Consider the following 22374-nt stretch of genomic DNA (forward strand, 5'->3'; position numbering starts at 1 on the left):
ACTGAATAAGCGGTGGTCAGTCAGTCCACGGAACCTGTACCGCAGGACGTAGATAGATACTGATGACGGTTAACAGCATGTGCCCAAGGCGGATATCTTACAGGAGACATAATCATAAGATCGATGACAAACTGACCCTATGGGAGCAGCAACGAGGTCATTACGAACGTATAACGCTGTTCGGCTCTCAGAGGATTGATGAGATCGATAGATTGTATAACCATTAACGGCGATGTGCAGCATCCATGCCATGTTCGCATACAGCTATGAAAGGAAGTTTGTACTGGTAAACATGAGATTTAAAATCTGGGAACTTGTTACGTAGGCTGCGAGGATTCCACTGCATCGCGATGGCGGAGATAACGATATCCATCATGCGGAGATAACGATAATGCCTCCAATGCCAAAAGCGCTTGACCCTCAGGCAGTTACGCCGCACCAGGAAAGGCAGAGACAATTGCCTTGACTGCCGTGAGTACAGCAGAGAAGAGCAGAAGAGCAGAGAAGAGTGTCAGAGAGGGGACAGCTTCGGTGGTGCTAACTGTCGTCTCATGGGTTTGTTACACCGGCGTAAGTGCGTGTAATCTGCCTTGAGGGACCCGGGTGTGTCGGGTGGCTGGTTCTGATGGGCTTCGTCGCGGTGGCGTTCTGCAACCTCCGTTCGCCTTGTGAAGACCGGGGACTGCCGCCCCTGGGAGCGTCAGAAGGAATGCGTAATATCCGGTCTTGTGTCTTTTTGTGGCGGCGGTCTTCACGGGACATAAAGAGAATGATGCAGGATGGCAGGATTTACAGTTGGTGCAATTTGGCTCTCTCTCATTGTTGCAGTCAGATCGGCGGTGAGGCCCAGCGCATATGCCACACCTAGTCGCACCTCGGCAATTTCGAGCAAGATGGCCAAAGCGTTGACAGTTATAGCACTGGATGGGGCCTTCTATGTACTCTTGAACGATGAAGGTCTGAAACCCGAGGGAAATTGGCTAAAAGGACCAATTTGTTGTGCAGATCTGAGTTGTTCAAGCAGACTTCCAGTACAAATGCTTATTCTATTAGGTGCTTCTGCCTCCATGTCCAGCACTGGCTTCAAGCCAACAGCTATTCGACCCAGAAGGCAGCAGCTAGCCAGTTTGTATAAATCCCTCCTGCATTACACTTCCCACACAGGTGGGAATGTTCTTGCAAGTAATGTGAATCGGAAAACTGGTGTGGTCTCCCAGACACTTTAATTTCAAGAACTCTTTACCATACAGAATAAAATTCAGATACAAACTACAATTTGCATAAAAATAAATTGGGCAACATTAGGCTCACCACTCAACCCGGAGAGGGTTTTTCACAATTTGATTTGCTGAAGAAACCAGCCGCATGAAATTGTGCAACAATGCCACACAGCAACAGCTTTCTTCATTATATGCATTGCGCAACAATATTTTATGTAACAGCAACAGCATTTCTGTATTTGTTTTCTTTGTTACGTAGAAGTGCACATACTATCAACAAGTCCAGATTAACAAGGGCACAGCACAGCTTTTGCACACACAAACCATACAATTTTTGTGGACACAAGGAACGAAAAGCCTTTTGTTTAGCTTTGGACCTCAAAGGGAAGCTTAGGTTGGTTGAGCAAACCTCACTTGATGACAAGGCAGAACTGTAGAATCCTATATTTATTTCATCAAACCACAGAATATTTTTCATAAGAGTGATTCACAATCATGCAATGAAATTGGGCCCACCGACCATTCAGGACTTAAGTTGGAAACTGAAAGATTGTATTTTGTCTCACATTGATCAAGCTTCGATTCCTTCTGCAACATATTTAGTTCCTCATACTTATGTTAACAGTACTCTCAACATCTTTCCACTCTGTGGTCACCAGCTGCACAAATGATACAATGCTCACCAATCCAGATACATGCTCAAAACAACATTCATGAGCCCCAACCTTTATTTCAAACAGTGGCATTTCCTAAATTGCATTTAAACAAAAAATGCTGCTGCACAACCTATAGGTGCAAATTTGAACTTTTAGCAACTGAACTGGCAAGAACCATGTTGTTAACTCCACAACGTCCACAAAAAGAAAAATTAGCAATGAGGTATCAGTCAACTAACAGAAACTGCAAGAGATTTCATCAACGCACAGATACCACATTTGCCAAGAGAGCCTGTAATTTTCAGTCCTCTATCAGCACTGCATTCAGATGGTACACGTTGCTACACCAACTCCAGAACAGCAGTTTTGCACATGCCTAGCACAGTCACAACACTCCAGCACTGAGTCACCCGGCCTAAATGAGCTTATGTCAAACACGTGGTCCACCAGTTTGTTCTTCCTAGTTTTGCCTACAAAAATGACCCCACTGTTGATGCTGCACGGAAAAAGGGACGCAAATGACAAAGAAAAAGATAAAGTAAGTGTAGAAGGCAAAGGTGCTGCCATAGCAAGTCTCAGTTTCAGGTGATTTCCGCACATATAGAAACTACTTCCAATCCAAACTTCTGGTCCTTGCCACACTTCTTGCAGAATATGTTTCATTCCCGGGGCACGGTGCCAACAGCTCCCTTTCCTCTGTCTGTATTGAGGGTAGTGGCGAGGGTCTGCTGCAATTTTGCTTCAAGATGAGGCGCCTAGTTGTTATCACCTTGATGGAGAGCAGAGTACTTGTTCTCCAAGTCCAGCTTGACATGTTGCTGAGAAATGTCTTCTCTGTTCCGCAGGCCATGCTTGACAGACGTAAAGCTGCGGTCCACGGATTCCCTGAAAAACGAGACAACCAAGTTGATAAGTCCACAAACTATATGTGAAGACTGAAGTATATTAGTGAAAGTTTCCTGTCTATTATATCTGGGGTCAGGAATTTTGTAATAAAGTTTGGTTCTGTTTGGCCTCTGCCAACTAAGTAGATTTTGGTATGTGTAAGGATAGACCTAAAAGAGTACAGAAACACTGCAGACCAGCAGTTCCCCCTCCTCCAACATACGAGCAGCACTAGCTTCCAAGCTGGTCATGTTTTGGTTTAAAGCCCACTTTCCAAATTTAGATAGTACAAGTCACAGTGCAGATTAACCTTGAAGCACTATACCGTGATTAAAGCCCCTAGGTTTCTGCTGTGAAAAATTTGTTTTTCCGCGACCTAGACTTTACAAACCCGAGAGGGTCTTGGAATAAAAACTGAAATCTATGGGGTAATTTCTGCGGCTTTGTAACTGAACAAGGGATGCAAGGGACATATGATATATGGTTTATTTTCCTTTCTGTCTTTTCAAAAAGAGGAATAGCAAATCATTCTACAAAACTAACAAAAGACCAACAAGAGATGACATTGGATACGAACAATGGACCAGATAAGCAACCACCAAACCTACAGGTGAAGGTAGCTGTTGTCCTTCAGCATCAGGAAATGTTTCGCATGTTCAGCAAGCGGCGCTTATTAGACGATGTCCCCATACTGACTGAATGACCTCTGAGCATCAGCTGGTTGTTTGGCACAGAAATGTACCGCAGAGCAGCAGGGGCTCAAGCAGGCGTCAGAACCTTCATACCATTCCCGAAACCCACATGTTGCACATTTGCCCACATGCTGACCCACTCCTAGCGGCCCCTTTGACTGTTCGAAACAACACGTCTTTTTTCCTTACACCGACAAGCAGTTCCGAAGTCTCTTCTGTTATTACAAGCTTGAAACCGCTCAATTCTTCTGGGCATGACAATATTTCCCTACCTTTCTTAAACAGTTTTGTCCTTATTTTGCAGAACCTCTTACTGAGTTATTCATCAAAGGTATCTACCCTCATGAATTAAAGACTGCTAATGTGCTACCTATTTTTAAGAAAGGCGATCGTACTGACCCCTCTAACTACCAGCAAATTTCATTGCTCTCAGCAGTAAGTAAGGTCATGGAAAAACTAATCTTGAGGCGTTTGGAAATTTTTCTTGAAATCAAAAAAATACTTTGAGCTTCTGAATTTGGATTCCGCAAAAACAAGTAAATGACTATTCCGTTAATTCACGCCACAGAAAAGATTAGAATGAACATCGAAGGAAAACCTTTAACTATGGGTATTTTTGTTGACTTATCAAAGGTATTTGACTTGATTAACCATAAAATTCTCCTACAAAAGTTGGCACATTACGGTATTAGAGGAACACCATACAAATTACTTGAAAGTTTCGTGAGCAATAGGAAGCAATTCGTTTATTATGCTGAGAGTTATTCTGATCTAGGGTCTGTAGGAACCGGTGTGCCTCAGGGCTCGATTCTGGGCCAGTCATTATTTCTTGTTTATATTAATGACTTAACTAATTATCTATCTGCTAGTTGTTTTCTTTATGCAGATGGCACAAACACATTTATAGAATCTGACAATCTTTCAACACTGTTTTCCACGGCAAACTCCGTTCTTGATAAATACCGAAACTGGCTACTACGCAATAAGTAAGGCCCCGGGTTTTCCGCAAAATTTCACGGAACCCCTTATTTGGCTTCAAATTTCGCAGCGTTTTGCACGGAAATCCGATTGGGTCTGTAGAGGAAGACCATCGTCCTCTACATTTGGCAGTGAGAAGCGTTGGGTGCGGTGAAGAGTGCCAAGATGCGGTAGGAGTGAAGGCGGCTCAATCTGTGAAGCGCGGGTGTGCCGGAGGTAGTGCTGCTCGATGATGTCAACACAAATTTGGGATGGTGAAGGGCCGAATTGCTCCGGACGTGATGTTCTTCGTTCAGGTCACCAAATGTAGAGGACGATGGTCTCCTCTACATGAGCCCCGACCGGCGATGATGGTATGCCACGGAGAGGCAATGACGGTGGCCTATCTCCATGGCCACGCCGGTGGAACTGAGAAGCGGGTGCTCCATGCACGTGGCCATCCTTGTCGTTGTCCAGCGTCCGCTACAGGTCGAAGGACGCGATTGGCGCGATGTGGGCAGTTACTACGACGTGCAGCATGGCAGGAGAAGTATTGCACGCTCACGCAAAATCGCGTCAGATAAGTGCACACTCCCATCTCCTCCAAGGTACACGGACCCTTCGACATATTTACTCGAGTGTTTTGCACCATCGCGTTATTTGTGTGTAGCATATTTTTTAGTTTAGCACTAAAAATGACAAGTAAACAAAAAATCGCGTAATTTGCACACCCGCGTTATTGGGCGCAGACATCTGGCACGCGCGTCTCAGCGACCGTGGCGATTACTTTTTGCAATGCCGCCAGTGCTACCTAAGTTATCGCGATGCTTTTGTTTGATTTGCGCAGACTTTCGAGTGATGGTCCACGGACGCAATGGATGATACTGTCACTCGAACTATGAAATGCATAAAGAAACGCTGGACAAACCTTACAGCACAAATGACAAAGTTTGCGAACACAGCACGCTTTCGGTTGCCAAGCGCGGACTAGCGGCGTTTGCCAGCAGCGTCTCGACGTATTTTACCGGTGTATGAGCGGTAATGGCCCGCCGTTTGGCCTTCCGACTGTCGGTGGTCGCGCGGTATTTGAGTGCTTTTTTCACGCTTGCGCAATGCAGTGATAATGTCAATATCGGCTCTACCGAGAGCCTATATGACCCGCATACGAAAATCTTGAAATTCTGCGTCGTTTGAATATCGTAACGAACGTTCGCACACCCCTAAATTTTCCTACTTTTTTTGGGAGAAAAAAGTGCGCAAATTATGGGAGTAAATACGGTAATTGGTTTTGGAACGGAATTCGGGTGCTTGCTCCGAATGTAGCATCTATTCCGATCAAGTATTTGTCAATTCCTATAAACTTTGCAGATGCTGAAATATCTTTCAGCAGGCATAAAATGACTGTAGCCGACACCGGCATTCGCCGTCAAAGGAGAACACAAGATATCATGTAATGCTGAAGTTTAGAAAATATTTTTTTGTACCCACATTATCCAACAAAATAGTGTTTCCCACTTCAAGCAGCCGTTGACCCCTTGACGCGGAAAAGCGCATAATTTTTGCAAGTCAGTGCCGCAGAATTTTGAATTTGCTGCAGCAGAAAACCACGAGCCTTAGCAATAAGCTTGTTATTAATTTACAGATGATGTCGTACATCGTTTTTCACCCTCCCCAGAAGAGTCTTGATTTCGCTGAAAACAAGCTCCTTTTTGGAGACAATGTCCTTACACGTGCTACTTCTGTGCGCTTCTTGGGTGTAATTTTACAAGAAAATCTCAACTAGTTTTCTGCTGCGGCCAATTCAAAATTCTGCGGCTCCGACTTGTAAGTTCCAAGATTTTCCACAGCTAGGAGTCAACGGCTGCTTGAAACGGGAAACACTCGATTTTCTTGGATAATGTGGGGAGAAAAAGTATTTCATCAACTTAGATTCAAAGCACTGCGGTGGCACACCATTACACGATAACTTGTGTTCTTCTCTGACAGCGAATGCCTACAATCATTTTATACCTGCTGAAAGATCTTTCAGTATCTACAGAGTCTATAGGAATTGACAAATACTTGATCCCAATAGACGCTAAATTCACTGCAAGCACCCTCACTCCATTCCAAAACCCAATTACCATATTTACTCGCATAATTTGTGCACTTTTTCACCCCCAAAAAAGTCTGAAAAGTTAAGGATGCGTGAATTGCGCGAAATGTTCGTTACAATACTCAAACGATGCAAAATTTCAAATTCTTAGTATGCCGGTCATATAGACTCTCGACTATAGCCGTTCGACGTTATCACTGCATTGCGCAAGCGTGAAAGAAGTACCGAAATACCGCGCAACCGCCGACAATTGGGAGGCAAAATGGAGGCCCACTACCGCTCATATACTGGTGTAATACGTCCAAACACTGTTGGAAGACGCCGCCAGCCGCACTTGACAACCGAAAGCACGCTATGTTCACCAATTTTGTCATGTTGTGCTGTAAGGGTTGTCATAGCGTGTTTGTCCAACATTTCTTTCCGCGTTTTGTAGTTCGAGTGACAGTATCGTGCATCGCATCAGTGGACCATCACCCGAAAGTGTGCACAAATCAAGCAAAAGCACCACCACAACTTTTGTAGCACTGACGGCGTTGCGAACCACACGCGGGTCCGCAAATTACGAATTTTTTTGTTTTCTTGCTTTCCCTTGCGTAAATCTTTTCTTGTGCTAAAGTAGGGGTGCGCAAATTATGCAAACAAATGTCTCGAAGGGTCATGTGTACCTTGGAGCAGTTGGGAGCGTGCGCGCAGCACGTGCTTTTACGTGACGCTCTTTTGCGTGAGCCAACGATACTTCTCCTGAGATACTGCAAGTCGTAGGAACCGTCCACATCGCGAGAATCGCGTCCTTCGACCCAATCGGATTTCCGCGAAATTCCGTGCAAATTGCCACACAATTTCGAGCAAAATTAAATTCCGTGCCAAACGAAGGATTCCGCAAAATTTTGTGGAAAACCCGGGGCCTTAACCATGCGCAGTGCCGCCTTGTGAAGTGGCAGCAACTTAAAAAACAAAAATCGACAATGTCTAGACAAACATAAGTGACAAACTGTGCTTTTGTGTGCATGCACATTTTATTTACTTGGTTTTACTATTTCTGACAGCTGCAAACCTATTTTGGTATTTGCCCTGCGTCAAAAGTATTAGGTGCACGGTACTCTACTCTACTCTATTCAAGAGTTAGGTGAAGCCCACTTCACGCTACTGCCATTGCTCTTTTGGTGCGCAGCATCATTCTGCAAGTCTGCTTCACCTCATTACTCTCGAGCAGATCCTTTCTGCGATGGAAAATATCGTGACATCTATTTGTGACCTATATTAATAAAACTAATGAGGGGCGCATTCTACCGACAAGGGTTCGCCTGGTCTGGCGTGGTGCAACCTTCCTCTTATTGACCAAATTCTGTCTAATTGACCAAATAATGTCGGGACTCAGGGGATGCATACGCTACCTCTGTAACGTAAGTTAATGTAATGTAAGTTAAGCTGATGACAGTTTTTTGTTACTTCTTATTCCGGCTGTAATAAAGACGGCACCTCCAGCAATGAGACACTTGGTAGCACGTCCCAGTACAGATTTTTTTTAGAGCACACCCTATCAGTATTGACAAAACTGTTTCAAAAGTTGTTGCTATACTCAGCTACATATTGTCAGTCAGTACTCCACTCTCAGTCGCTGCGACATAATAGACAGACGTCATCTGTTCGTCTCGCAACGGCGTATGAAAGGTTTGCACGTAAATAAGAATGCCGACGTGGACATGCCCACAAATAAGTGCCAGCTGCGGGAATCAGTGCAACATCAGGGAGACCGAAGGCCCTGTGAAATGGGAAACGCGCGATGGCGTGCCACTCGAAAGGGGAGTCTGAGTGCAAGGCCGCAACGGCGGGGGCACATGGGCACAGAAAAAAAATTTTGCTGCGTTCACCTACTAAAATAGTGCAACATATTTTTGCAGCTGGATTTAGGGGATACGTTGGACTTTCAGTAACCGCAAAATTATTGGAATAAGTATTGCAGCGGCAAAATGTGAATGTATGAGCAAAATGTGAATTTTGTTGCAACTTTGGCGATTTTTAATTAAAGATCAAAATAGAATTGACCGGTGCTGTTTGCGCACGCTGAAAGTCGTTGTACCTGTCATATTGTGCAAAAAAAATCTATAGTTTGGGACCGTCTGATGGCGAGGAATAAAATGTCCAAGTCGTTCCGTCAGAAAGCTCCGTCGCCGAGTCAATTTCTTTGGGAATTTTTTTCGGGCGGACCACAAAACATAGAGCCAAAATATTTGTTGCTCCTGTGTGTATGCGTGTTGCAGTACAACATTTATTTTTTCAAGGGAAATCGGTGATGGTGTCCGGACCACCCTGCCTGAGTTGAGATGGCATCACCCCATTATATGAGGGATATCGCTACCGGAGGGCTGACCTAGGCCAGCGCCATCTTAGGGAAGCCGCATGCTGCGCCTTATCCCGAGAGTGGCGCTAACGACGGGCGCTACGAAAGACGGTAGAAATACCGATAATTTATTGAAAACAGTTCGTTTGTTTGATTGCTTTTGGTTGCCGTTGTAGATACGCACAGAGTCACATTCAGCACGCTCAACTGCGCCGAGGTGGGCGACGTAATGAGTGATGTCACCTTTCCGCAGTGATAATCCTCGATGATCGCTAACTTAACATACAAGTCTATCAGTTTCCGTTTCTTCGGCTGGGATGCTATCGGTGACCGAGGCACCGATAATGCGTCAAAGCAGGAAGCGGGTGCAGAAATGTTGGGAACAGCAGGTCAACAGACTTCGACTGACTATCTCCGAAGGGAATCTTCAATTCCCGTGCAGGACTTCCGTACTGAAAAGGTGCGAGGGTGTGAGGCGCTGGAGAGGGTTATCTCCGTCTCCACTAGACTTGGCACGCGCCGAGCGTGGCCCGTGTTCGCCGGAGAGCCGCTATCTCGTTGAGGATACGACACGTATGTGAAAAAGGTCAGCGGAAGATATTGCTGTACGAGTACCGTTCAGCAACTGTAGATTCCTTTTTTAGGTTACTTTGAATGTTCTGAGTAATGGTTTTTGAAATAAAGCGGATTGATGCCATTCACTAAAAATTCGGACTGCTTTCATGGCTCCCTGAAGTCCAAAAATCAGTTGGCGACTGTAATATAAAAAGCAATTGTAGCCCCTTGGAATTTGAATTGACGCAGGTCCAGTGCAGTAATGGCGGTGTCAAGCGGCTGGTCAACAATTAGGTTACAGGCACAGTATAGACAGACATAGAGGAGGAAATGTAGAAGCAGTTCCCTCTGACGTGAACTAATAGCCTTTATGAAGAAAGGTGAAGTTCACAGAAAAGAGCTTTTATGTTGATCATATTGTCATCAATGTGGCTGCTGTCAAGTATGTCAAGAACTGCTTTTTTGTTTTCCGACACACATACACATTTTATGCATTTCCGTTAGGGGGCATTTCATGTGCGGAGTTTTCCTGCAGCTGAGTGTGGCCATCAGCTGTTTGGCAAACACCTGACGCACACCCTAGCTGATGAGTCTGGCTGCTTTCTGGAAGACAGAGACTCACCCTTGTCGCACTTTACTGCCGTCCACTGCTGCCCCTAGGCAAGGGAACTGCTCTTCACTGGTGAAATCATAGGTTGTGTGGTTGCCTCGCCTTCCACCACCTCCTCCAGGTGTGCTCTGCGTCCTCCCTGATGAACTGCGCAGGTGTGGAGGTCGGTACGCCTGAGGCTGGGTGGGCTTGGTCTCTTTTGGTTCAGGTTCTAAGCAAAGCAGAGACCCACAAGACATGAATGAGACAAAACGTTTTCCAAGCACAAGATTATGTTACTACTGCGAGGTAAAAAAAGACAAAGAAAGGCTGCAGAGAACACAAAGTTTCGGAGTTGTGGGAACTACACAAAGGACCTTCTGCAAGTGCTGGTCCTAAATGCCTGTCCAGTGACTAATGTTTTTCACACGCTCAAGTGCCCTTCAGCTTCCCACACTCCAACATACGCATGCCTGCTTCACTCATGTAATTCACAGCTGTTACACTGACAGTATGTTGTGTATATGTACTATCAAAATCTATGGAAACTGGAAATACTGCTGCTGGAACCGTTTGGATATCACACATGAAACTCAGCAGTCACTTTCTTTTCCTTTTGCAATCTGAAATTCTAAAAAACCACACCATGTTTCCCCAATCACATTTTTTAATGAATATTTCGTGTTTTTTGTCCACTGTACATATTAGCAAGAGTAGGCAGTAATGCTCACTTTCAAACGCAGAAAACATGCTGACAGTTTAGAGAATAATGCTACAAAGTATTCAAGTCAAGAAAGCAAAAGCACGGCAACTGCAGTGCTACTAACGCTGAAACTGTCCCTACGCACATGCTCACTGGGATGCTTAGATTAATCCCACATTAGTTTCAAGTTTTATTTTTATAATGTGCCCATGAACAACCTGTGAAGGTCTACCTAACGGTGCACACACTAACTTAGAACGATATGCGAAACACTAGAAACATTGTATAACGAACTAAACAACTGGTTGTACGGCACAATTAAATAAACTACAGGGCATTAAAATGTTGACACCATGCTCATGATATTGATGATTGAAACTAGTCATTAGGAGTCTTAATGGACTAGAGTCACTATGTTTAGAGGTGTAGAAAACACGAGAATGACGTTTGAAGACACACTGAAAGAGAGTGATGACATAGGGACAGTCAAGGTGGGCATTAACTACTTTCTGCAAGAACGAAAGATCGTGGAAACCTCGACGTCATAACAATATTGGCAAACCCTATTTTCGTAGCAAGTGACGATAATTGTAATTAGTGAAAACACCAATGTGCGTATCACAGAACAATCTGATGAAACGTTGCTGTACTCATTCGATCACTTGCTGTCTCGTCAAGTCCAAGGGAATTCCATGTGGTACAATCAAAGTGAGGTATAGACAGAAAAAGCATGAAGGACACGAGAATGATTTTGAAATGCGTGAAATACAACCAAGGTTTCTCATTGCTGCAGATGTTATTTTGTCAACATGGTGTACAAAAGATAAGGAATGGCCGAGATCGTGAGTGCATTGAATTGCTAAAGTCGAAAGAAAGTATGTGCGGGTAATCCAATTAATTTTCCTTGCGAATGATATCATAAGTGTTTTACCATCATTACGTGTCAGTAAGTTATTAAAGCAACAATCAATAACAGACATGATATCATTCTGGAGCAATATACAATCTCTGATGCACGAAATTTCTCTGAACAGCTTCAGGCCACCTGCATATTGAAGAACATCTGAATTTTTGACACAAGTTGGCAAGTCATCCACGAAGATGTTAAAAAGCAGGGGGCCTAGGTTCGATCTCCATCAAATCAAGGCTCAACTTTCACCACAGTATGAAGGACACTGTGTACCAAAGAATATGCCTCATGCAGTCACCTCTACTCCTACACTCTGAGACAACACAGAGAATGTTAACTGCAAAAGGCTGCAACTGTTCTACAAAAAGACAACGCTGCTGCTCACACCACTCTGCAACAGTTCTTGTCTGCCAACAACATGCCAATTATGCTGCACTGTTCATACCTGCCAGGTATCCTGTGTTATTTTGTTACTTTCATGCATTTATGGCAATAAAGGAGTTGAGACTCTTTCATAGATGAGGTTCATTACATCATGGACGCATTGTATTACATACCAGAATACAGAGGAAAAAAGAATTATTCTTCTACGTGTAGTGCTCAGTGAGACACAAGCCTCCCGATCAAAGCGCAAACGTCACAGGCCCAGGAGTTACATCCATTCCCATTGGCAGCCGTACGCATGTGACTTCTCGTGCACTGCCTCGCCGGCGGCGGTCAGGTCTGTGATGTCAGGTCTGTGATGACAGGTCTGTGGTGACAGGTCTGTGGTGACAGGTCTGTGGTGCCAGGTCTGTGGTGTCAGGTCTGTGGTGTCAGGTCTGTGGTGTCAGGTCTGTGGTGTCAGGTCTGTGGTGTCAGGTCTGTGGTGTCAGGTCTGTGGTGTCAGGTCTGTGGTGTCAGGTCTGTGGTGTCAGGTCTGTGGTGTCAGGTCTGTGGTGTCAGGTCTGTGGTGTCAGGTCTGTGGTGTCAGGTCTGTGATGTCAGGTCTGTGATGTCAGGTCTGTGATGTCAGGTCTGTGATGTCAGGTCTGTGATGTCAGGTCTGTGATGTCAGGTCTGTGATGTCAGGTCTGTGATGTCAGGTCTGTGATGTCAGGTCTGTGATGTCAGGTCTGTGATGTCAGCACTGCATGAGTTTCGGTATCCGCAGCGCCCATTTTCTCAGTTTCTATTACACTCTTCACAGTGAAACCTTCAATGCAGGTTCACATTGGTGCTAAGCACAGTTTTTTACGTTTATCTGGGATAACCTTATCAGCCTTACCAATTACTTCGTTTTGGTGCCAAAACCTCAGGGGGAATGTTTCTATGTGGTACAAGAGATTAAAGATGAACTGACTGAAAAGAGGTACTTGACAAGCAACAGCAGAGATAGCTTCAGGAAGCATTTGAAGGGAGGCACAAGCATTGGGAGTCACTCTGTAGAGCTGCAAGGAGACGACAGGTCATTCTCGCTGGCAGACGAGTCTCCAGTCTCAGCCGACCTATCATCATCACACAACACAAGCAGCTGGGTAAGATCGCAGTCGCTGCACACCATCCTTACAAACTATTTTCCTCAGGAAATTTGCACTTCCCAAAGGAAATACTTTGCATGACAGTTCCTGAAGGTGGTATGTTCACCTCATGTTGTAAAAAAATGTGTTTGAAGTGCATTCCATGCTCCTCAGCTATAACACCTTTTTACAAAGTAGGTACGGGAAATCATGTATACCGTCTTGCACTGATCACATTGCATAGTTCTAAGTATAATGACACCAACCTGGCACAGGTTCAGGTTCTGGCTCAGGTTCAGGAGGTGCACAGGAGTCAGCTGCTGCAGCCATTCCTGACTGCACCTTCCATGGCCCGGATTGCTGCTCTCCCTGGGATGGAGAGTCTGCATTCTCATCTTCCATCTGGCCTTCTTTCGCTCCCTCTTCCTCCTTCTCTTTCTCCCTAGTGCACAGGAGTAAGCACAGGGGTATTTTTGTTAGACAAAATGCAGTGAAACCTATTTTAGCATTTAAAGAAGGTCTAAACAACCATACAGACTGCACTACTTCTTGCTGCACTGTGCTACGTTTCACACACGGAAATTATTGGAACTAAAAGCCACAGAATGATTGCAGAAGGCAATTGATGATTCTGATCTCGCAATAAGGTTCTTCAACGGCACAAAATGCATTAAAAGTTCAGGTTGCATGAGATGTCCTCTATGCACATTTTGTAGAACCGCACCAAGTTTTAATCTTGCTACACAGTGCCCTCTGCCATTATAAATACAATGCTTATCTCCATGATGAACTTCATCACCTGAATACAGTAGAAACACTTTATAGTAAACTGGTCGTGACTTGTGGATAACTTTAGTATATCAGGAGTTTTACTATATCAGGTGTAGCTTTAAAAGTCATAAATGGAGCAGGACAAGTAATTTAGAGATTTATTACACTGCTATGCACAAATAAGAACTCCGCAGTGTTAGAAAAAAGCCCATATTCTTCACCAAACAGAAACTGTCGATTGCGAAATAGCAAATTTGTCTGTGATTTGTTAACCTGTCAGTTCGTTCCTGTCCACCAGTTGCGGCAACATCATAATTTGAAGTAGTGTCAACACTTTGCATTTTCTGCCACCCAGTCTGCCATATCCAAAACTTCACGTCACACACACAGAAAAAGAAAACACACGTCTCGTCGCCAAATCGAGAACTGGGAAACGCGTGCTGGGCGTGCAAAATCAGGCAGAAACTAGGAAGCTACCTCGCCTATGCCGCTACGCATTTTCGCCTCACATTCAGTGGATGAACCGAGATGGACACTATTGGCTGTTCCCCTTCTGGCTGATCACGGCGGTGCAAAAAGAAAAAAGAAGAAAAGCGGCAAGCAACATCCCCAGCATCATGGACATGACAAGATGGCAGGATCCGACATATGGAACCCCACTTTCTGGGTGTCCATTCTTTACTATAAGCGGCATCATAGAATTTTCTGTTTACTATATCAGAAATATAAACGATTGCGTCTATAGGAATTGCAGTCGGGACTGCAGTTTTTGTTTACTATAAGCGGAGATACTATAGCAAGGTTCTACTGTACTCTAATGTACGGACAACACAGAAGTTTGTAGCATTCACCGCAGAGTCAGACACACGCACGATCGGTACGCACGATCGGTGCGCACGTACTGTCGTCTCAATAGGGAGGGAGGACGCGGCTTGCCATGTTTGTAGATCAGAATCGAACAAAAGGAACTTGGAACTTACCCAAAGTTACTCTGAAAACGTTCTTTTATAGGGTGTGAATTCGAAAATGTTTGGCAAGCTGTTTAGTGCCTCTTAGCGTTCAAGCTTGGTCGTCTATTATGGCACACAATGAAAAAATATCAAATGTAAAAAGGAGATCCACAGAGGAAGAACCCTTCACTCAATATGAATTTATCAATTTCTACGAAGATTTATCGAAACGATTGCGTAACAGCCAACGTCATGGAACTGTGGGAATGCTGTCACATATTTCCTACGTTCCAGGGAATTGCGAGGTGGCTATCACTAACCCTTTTCACAGTGGTTGTTGATGGTTACTCGTTTGTGACGAATGCATAAAAGAGTTACTGACTGCAGTTACTGCGTACTTGTTGTTGTTTGTTACTGCGGTTACTGTTTTCAGCAGATTCCGAAAGCCAGAAACCCTAACAACAACTACATTGGGCAAATCTAATGCTTTTTCTTAGTGTTTGACTTATATCTTCTTCCTAAACAATTGCAAAAAGGCCACTCACGCCAAGGTAAGAGCATGGATTCGAAGACCGCTGTAGTCCCTCTCCTTCTCCTCCTCAAAGTCCTTCCACTCCTCATCCTCCTGAAAGGAATTACATCTGTTAACAGAAATATGTACAAGGTATACAATCATCTTCTCCTCGAGGAAAATTAAAAAAAAAAAAAAAAAGAAAGGAAAGGAAAGGAAGCGGCTTATCAGGACAACTAAGTAAAACTGAAAATGCATGCACCACAAAATTATGAGGCAGCAAAGCCTCATAACAAAAGTTTTTTGGTGGGACCAACACTAGAGCACTGCACGGGGCTAAATTTACCAGCCAAACACGGCCCATACCTAGGGTTGCCACCAGGCCGGTATTATACCGGCACGGCTGGTTATTTGCTCTCTCTGTCGGTTGCCGGTAGGAAGGTGATACCGGCAGCCTTTTGCCAGTATTTGTGGCTCAACACCTTTCATAGGGGCTTTTACGGGGTTTTCCTTTCAACATTCCACTGCAGCTTGAATAAATCTGGAGCACAGATCCAACTCCGTAGTCACCAGTCCGTTTTCTTAATTATTCATTATTATCATTGTTGTCTTGAGCCAGTATGCTCGTTCTTTCTCTCTCTCTCTGTATACTGTCCACCCCTCATTTACTTTCCCTTTCCCACGAACGTTTCCTCCTTTCCCTCTATTCCACCTCCTCTCCCTCAGCCAGTATTTTTCACTACGAAAGGTGGCAACCCTACCCATACCCGAAGCACTGCAAGCTTACCCGACCCGAGCCCTACCCTGCTACCAAAAGCCCGGCCGTGGCCCAGATCACAGTTGCAACGTGGCAGACAATGTACACAGCAAACAGCGTAAACCACACATACTTGGAACGCGCAAGCGCAACTTTTGATGCGGTTTGTACTTGTAGCAATACGCGTGCATCGAGTCTAGCACGCCTGTCCCCGGTGCACGCCACAGCGAGGGCGAGATCCACAACATGGCGAAGTCGAGATTAACTCGACACCTATGTTGTAACATTTTAGCAGAAAGACAGAGGGAGCACCCCGGTACATGGTTGCTTTGTTTCCAAACCGTACATTGAAGATTAAATACTGCGAAAGAATGGCTCACAAAAGCTCGGCCCGACTGAGACCCAAGAACGCTCGGACTCAAAACCGAGCCCGGGTCCCAACGCAGCAAACGTCCCAGCAGTCAAAATGTCTTTGAGGCCCGACTTCGGCCCTTTGCGGTGCTCTAGTCGACACATCCCCCAAATACACTATGGCCCCTTCTGGTCACCACATACTTAAAATTTGATTGCAAGTCAAAGATAAGCCCAAAGTGCGTGTGGCCCACTAGGCAATTTGGCAAAATTCAATCAAATTAAAATTTATCGCAAGCAAATCAGTAAATGGCTAACAAAAATTTGTGAAAAAAAGAAAAAGATGTTTGCCGGGATGGCAGCCACAACATGCAACTGAAAAAGTGCTACAATCACAGATAGAGACGTATGATCAAAACAACAATGAGCTAAGCATTCGCAGTGATACATTACAGTTTCCTACTATGATACACTGCTTTGGGATAAGGAACCACTTTTTTACAACTGTGTGGGGTGTGCATCTATGCAAATCACTGAAACCAGAGCTAGATATAAGGCCAGGAATTATTTGAATCTGGATAGTTCTGATACAACCTATATTCCCTAGTCATATATTTGCTACTATGAAAAGGAAAAGTATCCGACTGAAGTGTCATGGGACAGGTATCTGGATACCACGTCCGTGCTACTCACAAAAACATTTCCCACATGATAATTTGACTGCAGCAAGGGAATAAGGTGCTCTTGAGCAACACAGAGTGAGCAGTACCAATGCCTGTGAAATTCCTGCCTTTGTGCTTCCCAGAGTTTCAGGTATTTACGCAAATGTGCGCCCCATTAGGATTGCCTCAAATGACAATTCTCATTTAGAAAGTTGAAATGCCAGCATGAGCCTTGTAATAAAGTGCTTTCTGGAATGATCACAATCACAGCTTCCATAAATGCCCAGGCGAAATCTTTGCTTCCCAGTAGTGACACGAAATTCCACAGGCATGCAGGAGAGGCCATTTTGTTTCTGCGCCAAGCTAGCGTCAATAACAGCGCTCACGACACCATCTATCGAAATGTTGCTCCTGTTGCAAGCAGCTCACCAAGGTAGACACCTTGATATCCTGGAGCTCATCTTGAGCCCCTTGGGACGCTCTCGTGGACAATACAGAGGTAAGCTGCACAACAATCACACACGCTTCCCTAACCCACAGCCTCCACGGGCGCTGGTGTGGAGCGGGAACAAAATGGCTGCCCTGTTCGCCTCTGGAACTCGTACTGGAAGTGTCACTACTCTGAAGCGAAGCTTATTTAGTGACTAGTGAAAACCAGAGACGTGAAAAGTAAAAAAATAATACAGCGCAAGACAGGGGGGAAAATCAGCTTCACAAGCTCCATGTACAAATGAACTTGAAAGCATGCACACAAAAGCATAAAAGCAACAAGCACACTGCAAACAACATTCACCAAATGTCAATGCTAAGCACTCCAGTCAGACGTGACTCACTACAGATATAAAGGAGAGTACCCGTTGCTTACTACATGAATAGTCCATAGGAAGGCACAACAAGAGCGGAGGAATGTTCAATTAAATGAACATTCCCCATTGAATTGCAACAGAAATAGCTTACATATTTCCCTCTCACACTTAAGATTTATCCTTTCTGTGCATTCACATCGAAGTACATACTACGACCCTGAAGCCATTACACCTACTTGCGAGAAACAAAATAACCATACCTACGCCACAAGATACGTGATGTCAATGTGCATGACACCCATTGACAATGATCACAAGTGATCTCTAGTCAGTGGCAATTGACTTTGCTATAACCCTGCCTGTGACCAACGGGCATATGGCAACACATATCAAACACTTACACTAAAAAAGAAAAAAAATTGATCCAAGGGACACAAACATTTTGGTATATCCCAGCAGAAGTACTGCAGGGAGAAAATGAAGTAAATATTGCATCAATTCCCCAAACAGCTGGCATTCATTAGAACCTTTAATTTTCATGAAGCACATTTGTTAGCAGCTACTGGGATAGTAAAATGTTAGCATGTCATCCTGTACACTTACGCTGCCAACAAAGAGTGATCACTACTCAAGGACAATGAAGACAGTCGACTGCACACAAAATGATTTACGTGCAGTTAAAAAACAGCCATACACTTCATTCGGATTTGGTGAGTGACAGGGTAGGAGTGCATTATGCAGTGCTGTAGGGTTTGCAGCTCAGACAATAAGGAAAAGTGTCGCGACACTGAGCTGCCAATATTCATAACGTGCACAAAGATAATCCTTCTCGAGTGGAGAAGGAACCAGACTGCTTCAAAACTTGCACAAACAAAAAACAACTCAAGTACTGATTTAGGTAATAAGGGGTGACTTCAGAACAGCAACCACCTTTCCCCTTTTGCTTGACATCTTTGGAGGAAATGTTGCACACGTGAGGCAATACGAGCTTGGCACACAGAGCGGCCACAATTTTTTAGCATGTTCCGTACATCATGATGTGTTGCACAGTAACGAAAGATTCAAATCATGTTTCATATAACCAGTAGCAGTCCAATTTCTGCATTCCTGTGGTGAAAAACCCAACACCCAGTTTTAACACTTTTACCAACCCTCAGTTTTACTTTTTTCTAATAAAGCTTCAAAAAAAGCAGAGATCAGGGAAATTTCGTCCATTTGATACGAGAGAATCATGTGACATATGACTCGTCGGACCTAGGTTTGTCAGCAGAGTATGTGAGCCAATTAATCACTTAAGCATTCTGCGAGTTTTCAAAGCTGCTTTGCATGTGCAACCTGCACAGAAACGAGACATAAGTAATTAAGGAATGAATTACGCGCCATCAAAAAATAAATGTGAATGGAAATCTGCTTCTAAAGCTTTTTTATGGACCGTACAAATTATCAGCAACAGGTGGAAAGCAGGTGTAACACGTCAAAATTACAACCCATGAACATGACTAGTTAAAGCCTGTTCTGCTCTGTCTGTGAGCTTTGTTACAAGAAGCATGGGGAAAATTCTGAAAAATTCTGGTTCTCTGCAGAGAATGGTCCTCAACAATGACCATTATCTGAAACATGTACGACTTTTGCCATATTGCATGCAGGAACGTTTCACAGCTAAAAGGAGCAGCAGTGACAGAGTTGAACCCAGCAACCCAGTTGACGAGCGGTCTAACACGATTTGCATAATTTGCTCAGTCCAAGCCAGACGGCCAATCAAGCCTACTTTTTACGTCACGCCAACGGAGGTCAAGTCGCAGCAGCTGCCTTTTTTTTTTGTCAGGGCTTCTAGCTAATATCCTGATCCTTCTAAGCAACACTCCGCATGGTGTTGGTATCCAGGAATGCATTAAAGATGCCTACTGAGGTTTAGAGGATCTCTTCCCAACTAGGAATAACTGGCAGGAACTGGGTTTAACACAAAAGGGTCAGACCCTAATTATAAGGTACTGTCGTGACCACTGTTAACCAATCTCCCATTTCCATGGCCTTGCTCCGACAAGTGCTTAACTATCGGGGAACAGTGGAAACAGCATTAGACCGGTCGATTGTTATTTTAGGGATGGCCGGGTGCTGGCATAATATCACTTGTTGTGAACACATGCGAAAAAAAAAAAAAAAACACAAAGAACTTCTAAAGCGCAATGAAAGAAGATTGCTTATTTGAGACTTGCGTGAATGATTTCCTGGGGCTTCTTTCGTTGCGTTTAGGCCATTGTTCTTAAGCTTGATTCATACATGCGTTTCTTGAGGCGGCACTGCACGCTCTGAGACAGCTGCCGCATGGCCTTCCCAGACGTTTTTCGAGAACCGAAGCGGCTCTCGAAAACCGTGCATCAATGCTGCATCTTCGCAGCGCCATTCCACAAACGTTTTTTCATCCAGCCAATTGGAGCGCCTGGAGAGGTGGAAGTGGTTTCCTTTTGGCGCCGGCAGGCCTCCCGATACACACTCCGCTGGGATCTTTTGTCATTTGTGTGTGCGTGTGTTTGGTGCTACCGTGTGAGTAATTTGTCACCAATAGTTGTTTGTGGTCTCAGCTGTCAATGCTGAGCTGGGAATTTGCACTAATCACGAAATCGACGAAAATAAATACAACTTGTGTGTGACTGTGTGTTGGTCGTCGGCAGGTAAACATGTGTCTCACTTCTTCTGCCGCTCTTTCTCTGCATCTGTGCTATATTGTGTCACGTCTGTCGTTCCAACGACTGACGATTCCAGCAGAAATGCTTCACAATAATGGCAAAATCGATAACGTGCTTTACAATGTAAATCTGGAGGAAGAGAGCTGGAAGTGTCGGTACAATCTTGACGTAGCAACTACAACGAAGCGAGTTTGCAGGCTGGCAACTCAGCTGTGTGTGACAGGCCCCTCTCAGCGATGGCGCGAACGCTGAAGCGCCACCCCTTAACGCATGTGTGAATGAGCCCTTACAGGTGTTTTCAATAAACCATACCATACCTGCAACCGACCGCCCCCAAAGTGATAGTCGACCGGTCCATTGCTATTTCCACTGTGCTCCGGTAGTCGAGCGCTTATCGGAGTGAGGCCACAGAAATGAGAGATTCGTTAACAGTGACCACGACTGCACAATATTCAGGGTTTATAGACTGGCCAAGACAAGTTCCAGTTGGCAGGAAACAACCACGTCACGCGGAAGATGCGTTGGATATTCTTTCAATCTGTGGCTCTAGCCTTGTCAAAAGAAGAATGTAAACCCAATTGGGACATAGTGCACCAAGAGCCATGCTGGTACGTGTTGAAGATACCAAAGAAAAAAAGAGGGCCTATGACTGTCTACTCAGTGGGGAAACTTTGTTTAAAAACACATGCTGCTCCATGAACAAGGCCAGACATCTAAACCTTACTTCACGTGACAAGCACTCGGAATAACCCTCACAACTTCATACACAACACGGCAGATTACCCGCATGAAATGTCCGTTAGCATAGCAAATGAAGTGACAGATGGGAGAGGTTAGACCCAAATTTATTTGAGATGCAGTGAATCTAGAATCATGTGCGGAATTTCCAGAGATGAACCGAATAAAACGAAATGATAGGGCAACGTAGACCGAGACTGTCAAACGCAATGCTCGGGGCTATTCCACCACAGCTCACGTCTGACACTCGGAACATGGGTTTTACCGACGGGACAATGCCAGCAACGCAATCTGGTTCCACTTCACACGAGAACTAGAGTGAAATGCCATTTTTCTGCTACTCAAACGCCACTATTTTGAAAGTTTCCTGTGTAACACGTGGTTGTGAAGGCCCCGGTGCCATATGAATGGAATTCGTGCTCCTAAAAGGTATTGAGTCGTGCCAATGGTTTCCTCAAACCTTGTCTCATGCGTTAGGTGGGTGACGGACAAGTTGTGGTAGTGAAAGCCACACATAAGCGGTGAGGTGCTCCACGACACATCAGGCACAAACTTGAGCTGCTCCCGTGTATTGCCGACGCCGACGAGCCAGTATACCTACCTGTTCAAGAGAAGGAATTGTTGCAGATACCTTTCCTGTAGAATTTTCAGCTTTGTCCTTCTTTTGACTTTTTTCATCTTTCTTTCCTGGGTCTTCTTGGATCTTCTTGGCAATTTGTTCTGAAGTCACCTTGCTTTTGGTCTTCGCCTTCTTGCTTTTGTCTTTCTTCGCGAAGAACTGATCTAAGCTTGAGTCTGCCATGGTAGTCAGCGTGGCGTTCACGACGAACCTTATAAGTGATTGAAATAAAATTAAGAACTTTCAAATAAATAAGCAGAACCCCAAAGACGTGAGCACGCAACGTGTACCACGCATTCACTCAAGCCACCATATCCGTTCTCGCAGTTGCGTGAACCGGCGCGAATCACGTGGACGAATAGATTCTTGCCAAAGAAACGTTAACTATTATTTTCAAATATTTCATCATTATAAATGTAG

The 22374-nt window shown here is 44.6% G+C and overlaps 1 protein-coding gene across 2 annotated transcripts; it reads right to left on the minus strand.

Annotated features, from left to right (window-relative positions):
- Window positions 1–1204: 1204 nt before the first annotated feature.
- LOC135385501 (protein CDV3 homolog) lies at window positions 1205–22289 on the minus strand. Of its 2 annotated transcripts, none has more exons than XM_064614851.1 (5): window positions 21967–22289; window positions 15369–15448; window positions 13369–13544; window positions 10024–10222; window positions 1205–2761 (listed from the first exon to the last, which is right to left on the minus strand). In XM_064614851.1, exons 1-5 carry the CDS (start codon window positions 22135–22137, stop codon window positions 2632–2634), a joined length of 756 nt encoding a protein of 251 aa, XP_064470921.1. In that variant the 5' UTR covers window positions 22138–22289; the 3' UTR covers window positions 1205–2631. The 2 variants fall into 2 exon arrangements, with proteins under 2 accessions (XP_064470921.1, XP_064470920.1); XM_064614850.1 differs by having other exon boundaries at window positions 21937–22289.
- Between the last annotated feature and the right edge of the window lie 85 nt (window positions 22290–22374).

The sequence above is a fragment of the Ornithodoros turicata genome, chromosome 2, assembly GCF_037126465.1.
Source record: "Ornithodoros turicata isolate Travis chromosome 2, ASM3712646v1, whole genome shotgun sequence".
Classification (NCBI taxonomy): Eukaryota; Metazoa; Arthropoda; class Arachnida; order Ixodida; family Argasidae; genus Ornithodoros; species Ornithodoros turicata.

Coding starts and splice junctions, on each gene's coding strand:
- LOC135385501 (XM_064614850.1), bottom strand. CDS start 22,137: ATGGCAGACTCAAGCTTAGATCAGTTCTTCGCGAAGAAAGACAAAAGC. Junction 13,545..15,368: donor ATCCATGCTCTTACCTTGGC/GTGAGTGGCCTT, acceptor CCTGTGCACTAG/GGAGAAAGAGAAGGAGGAAG. Junction 2,762..10,023: donor GGCAGTAAAGTGCGACAAGG/GTGAGTCTCTGT, acceptor CTCGTTTTTCAG/GGAATCCGTGGACCGCAGCT.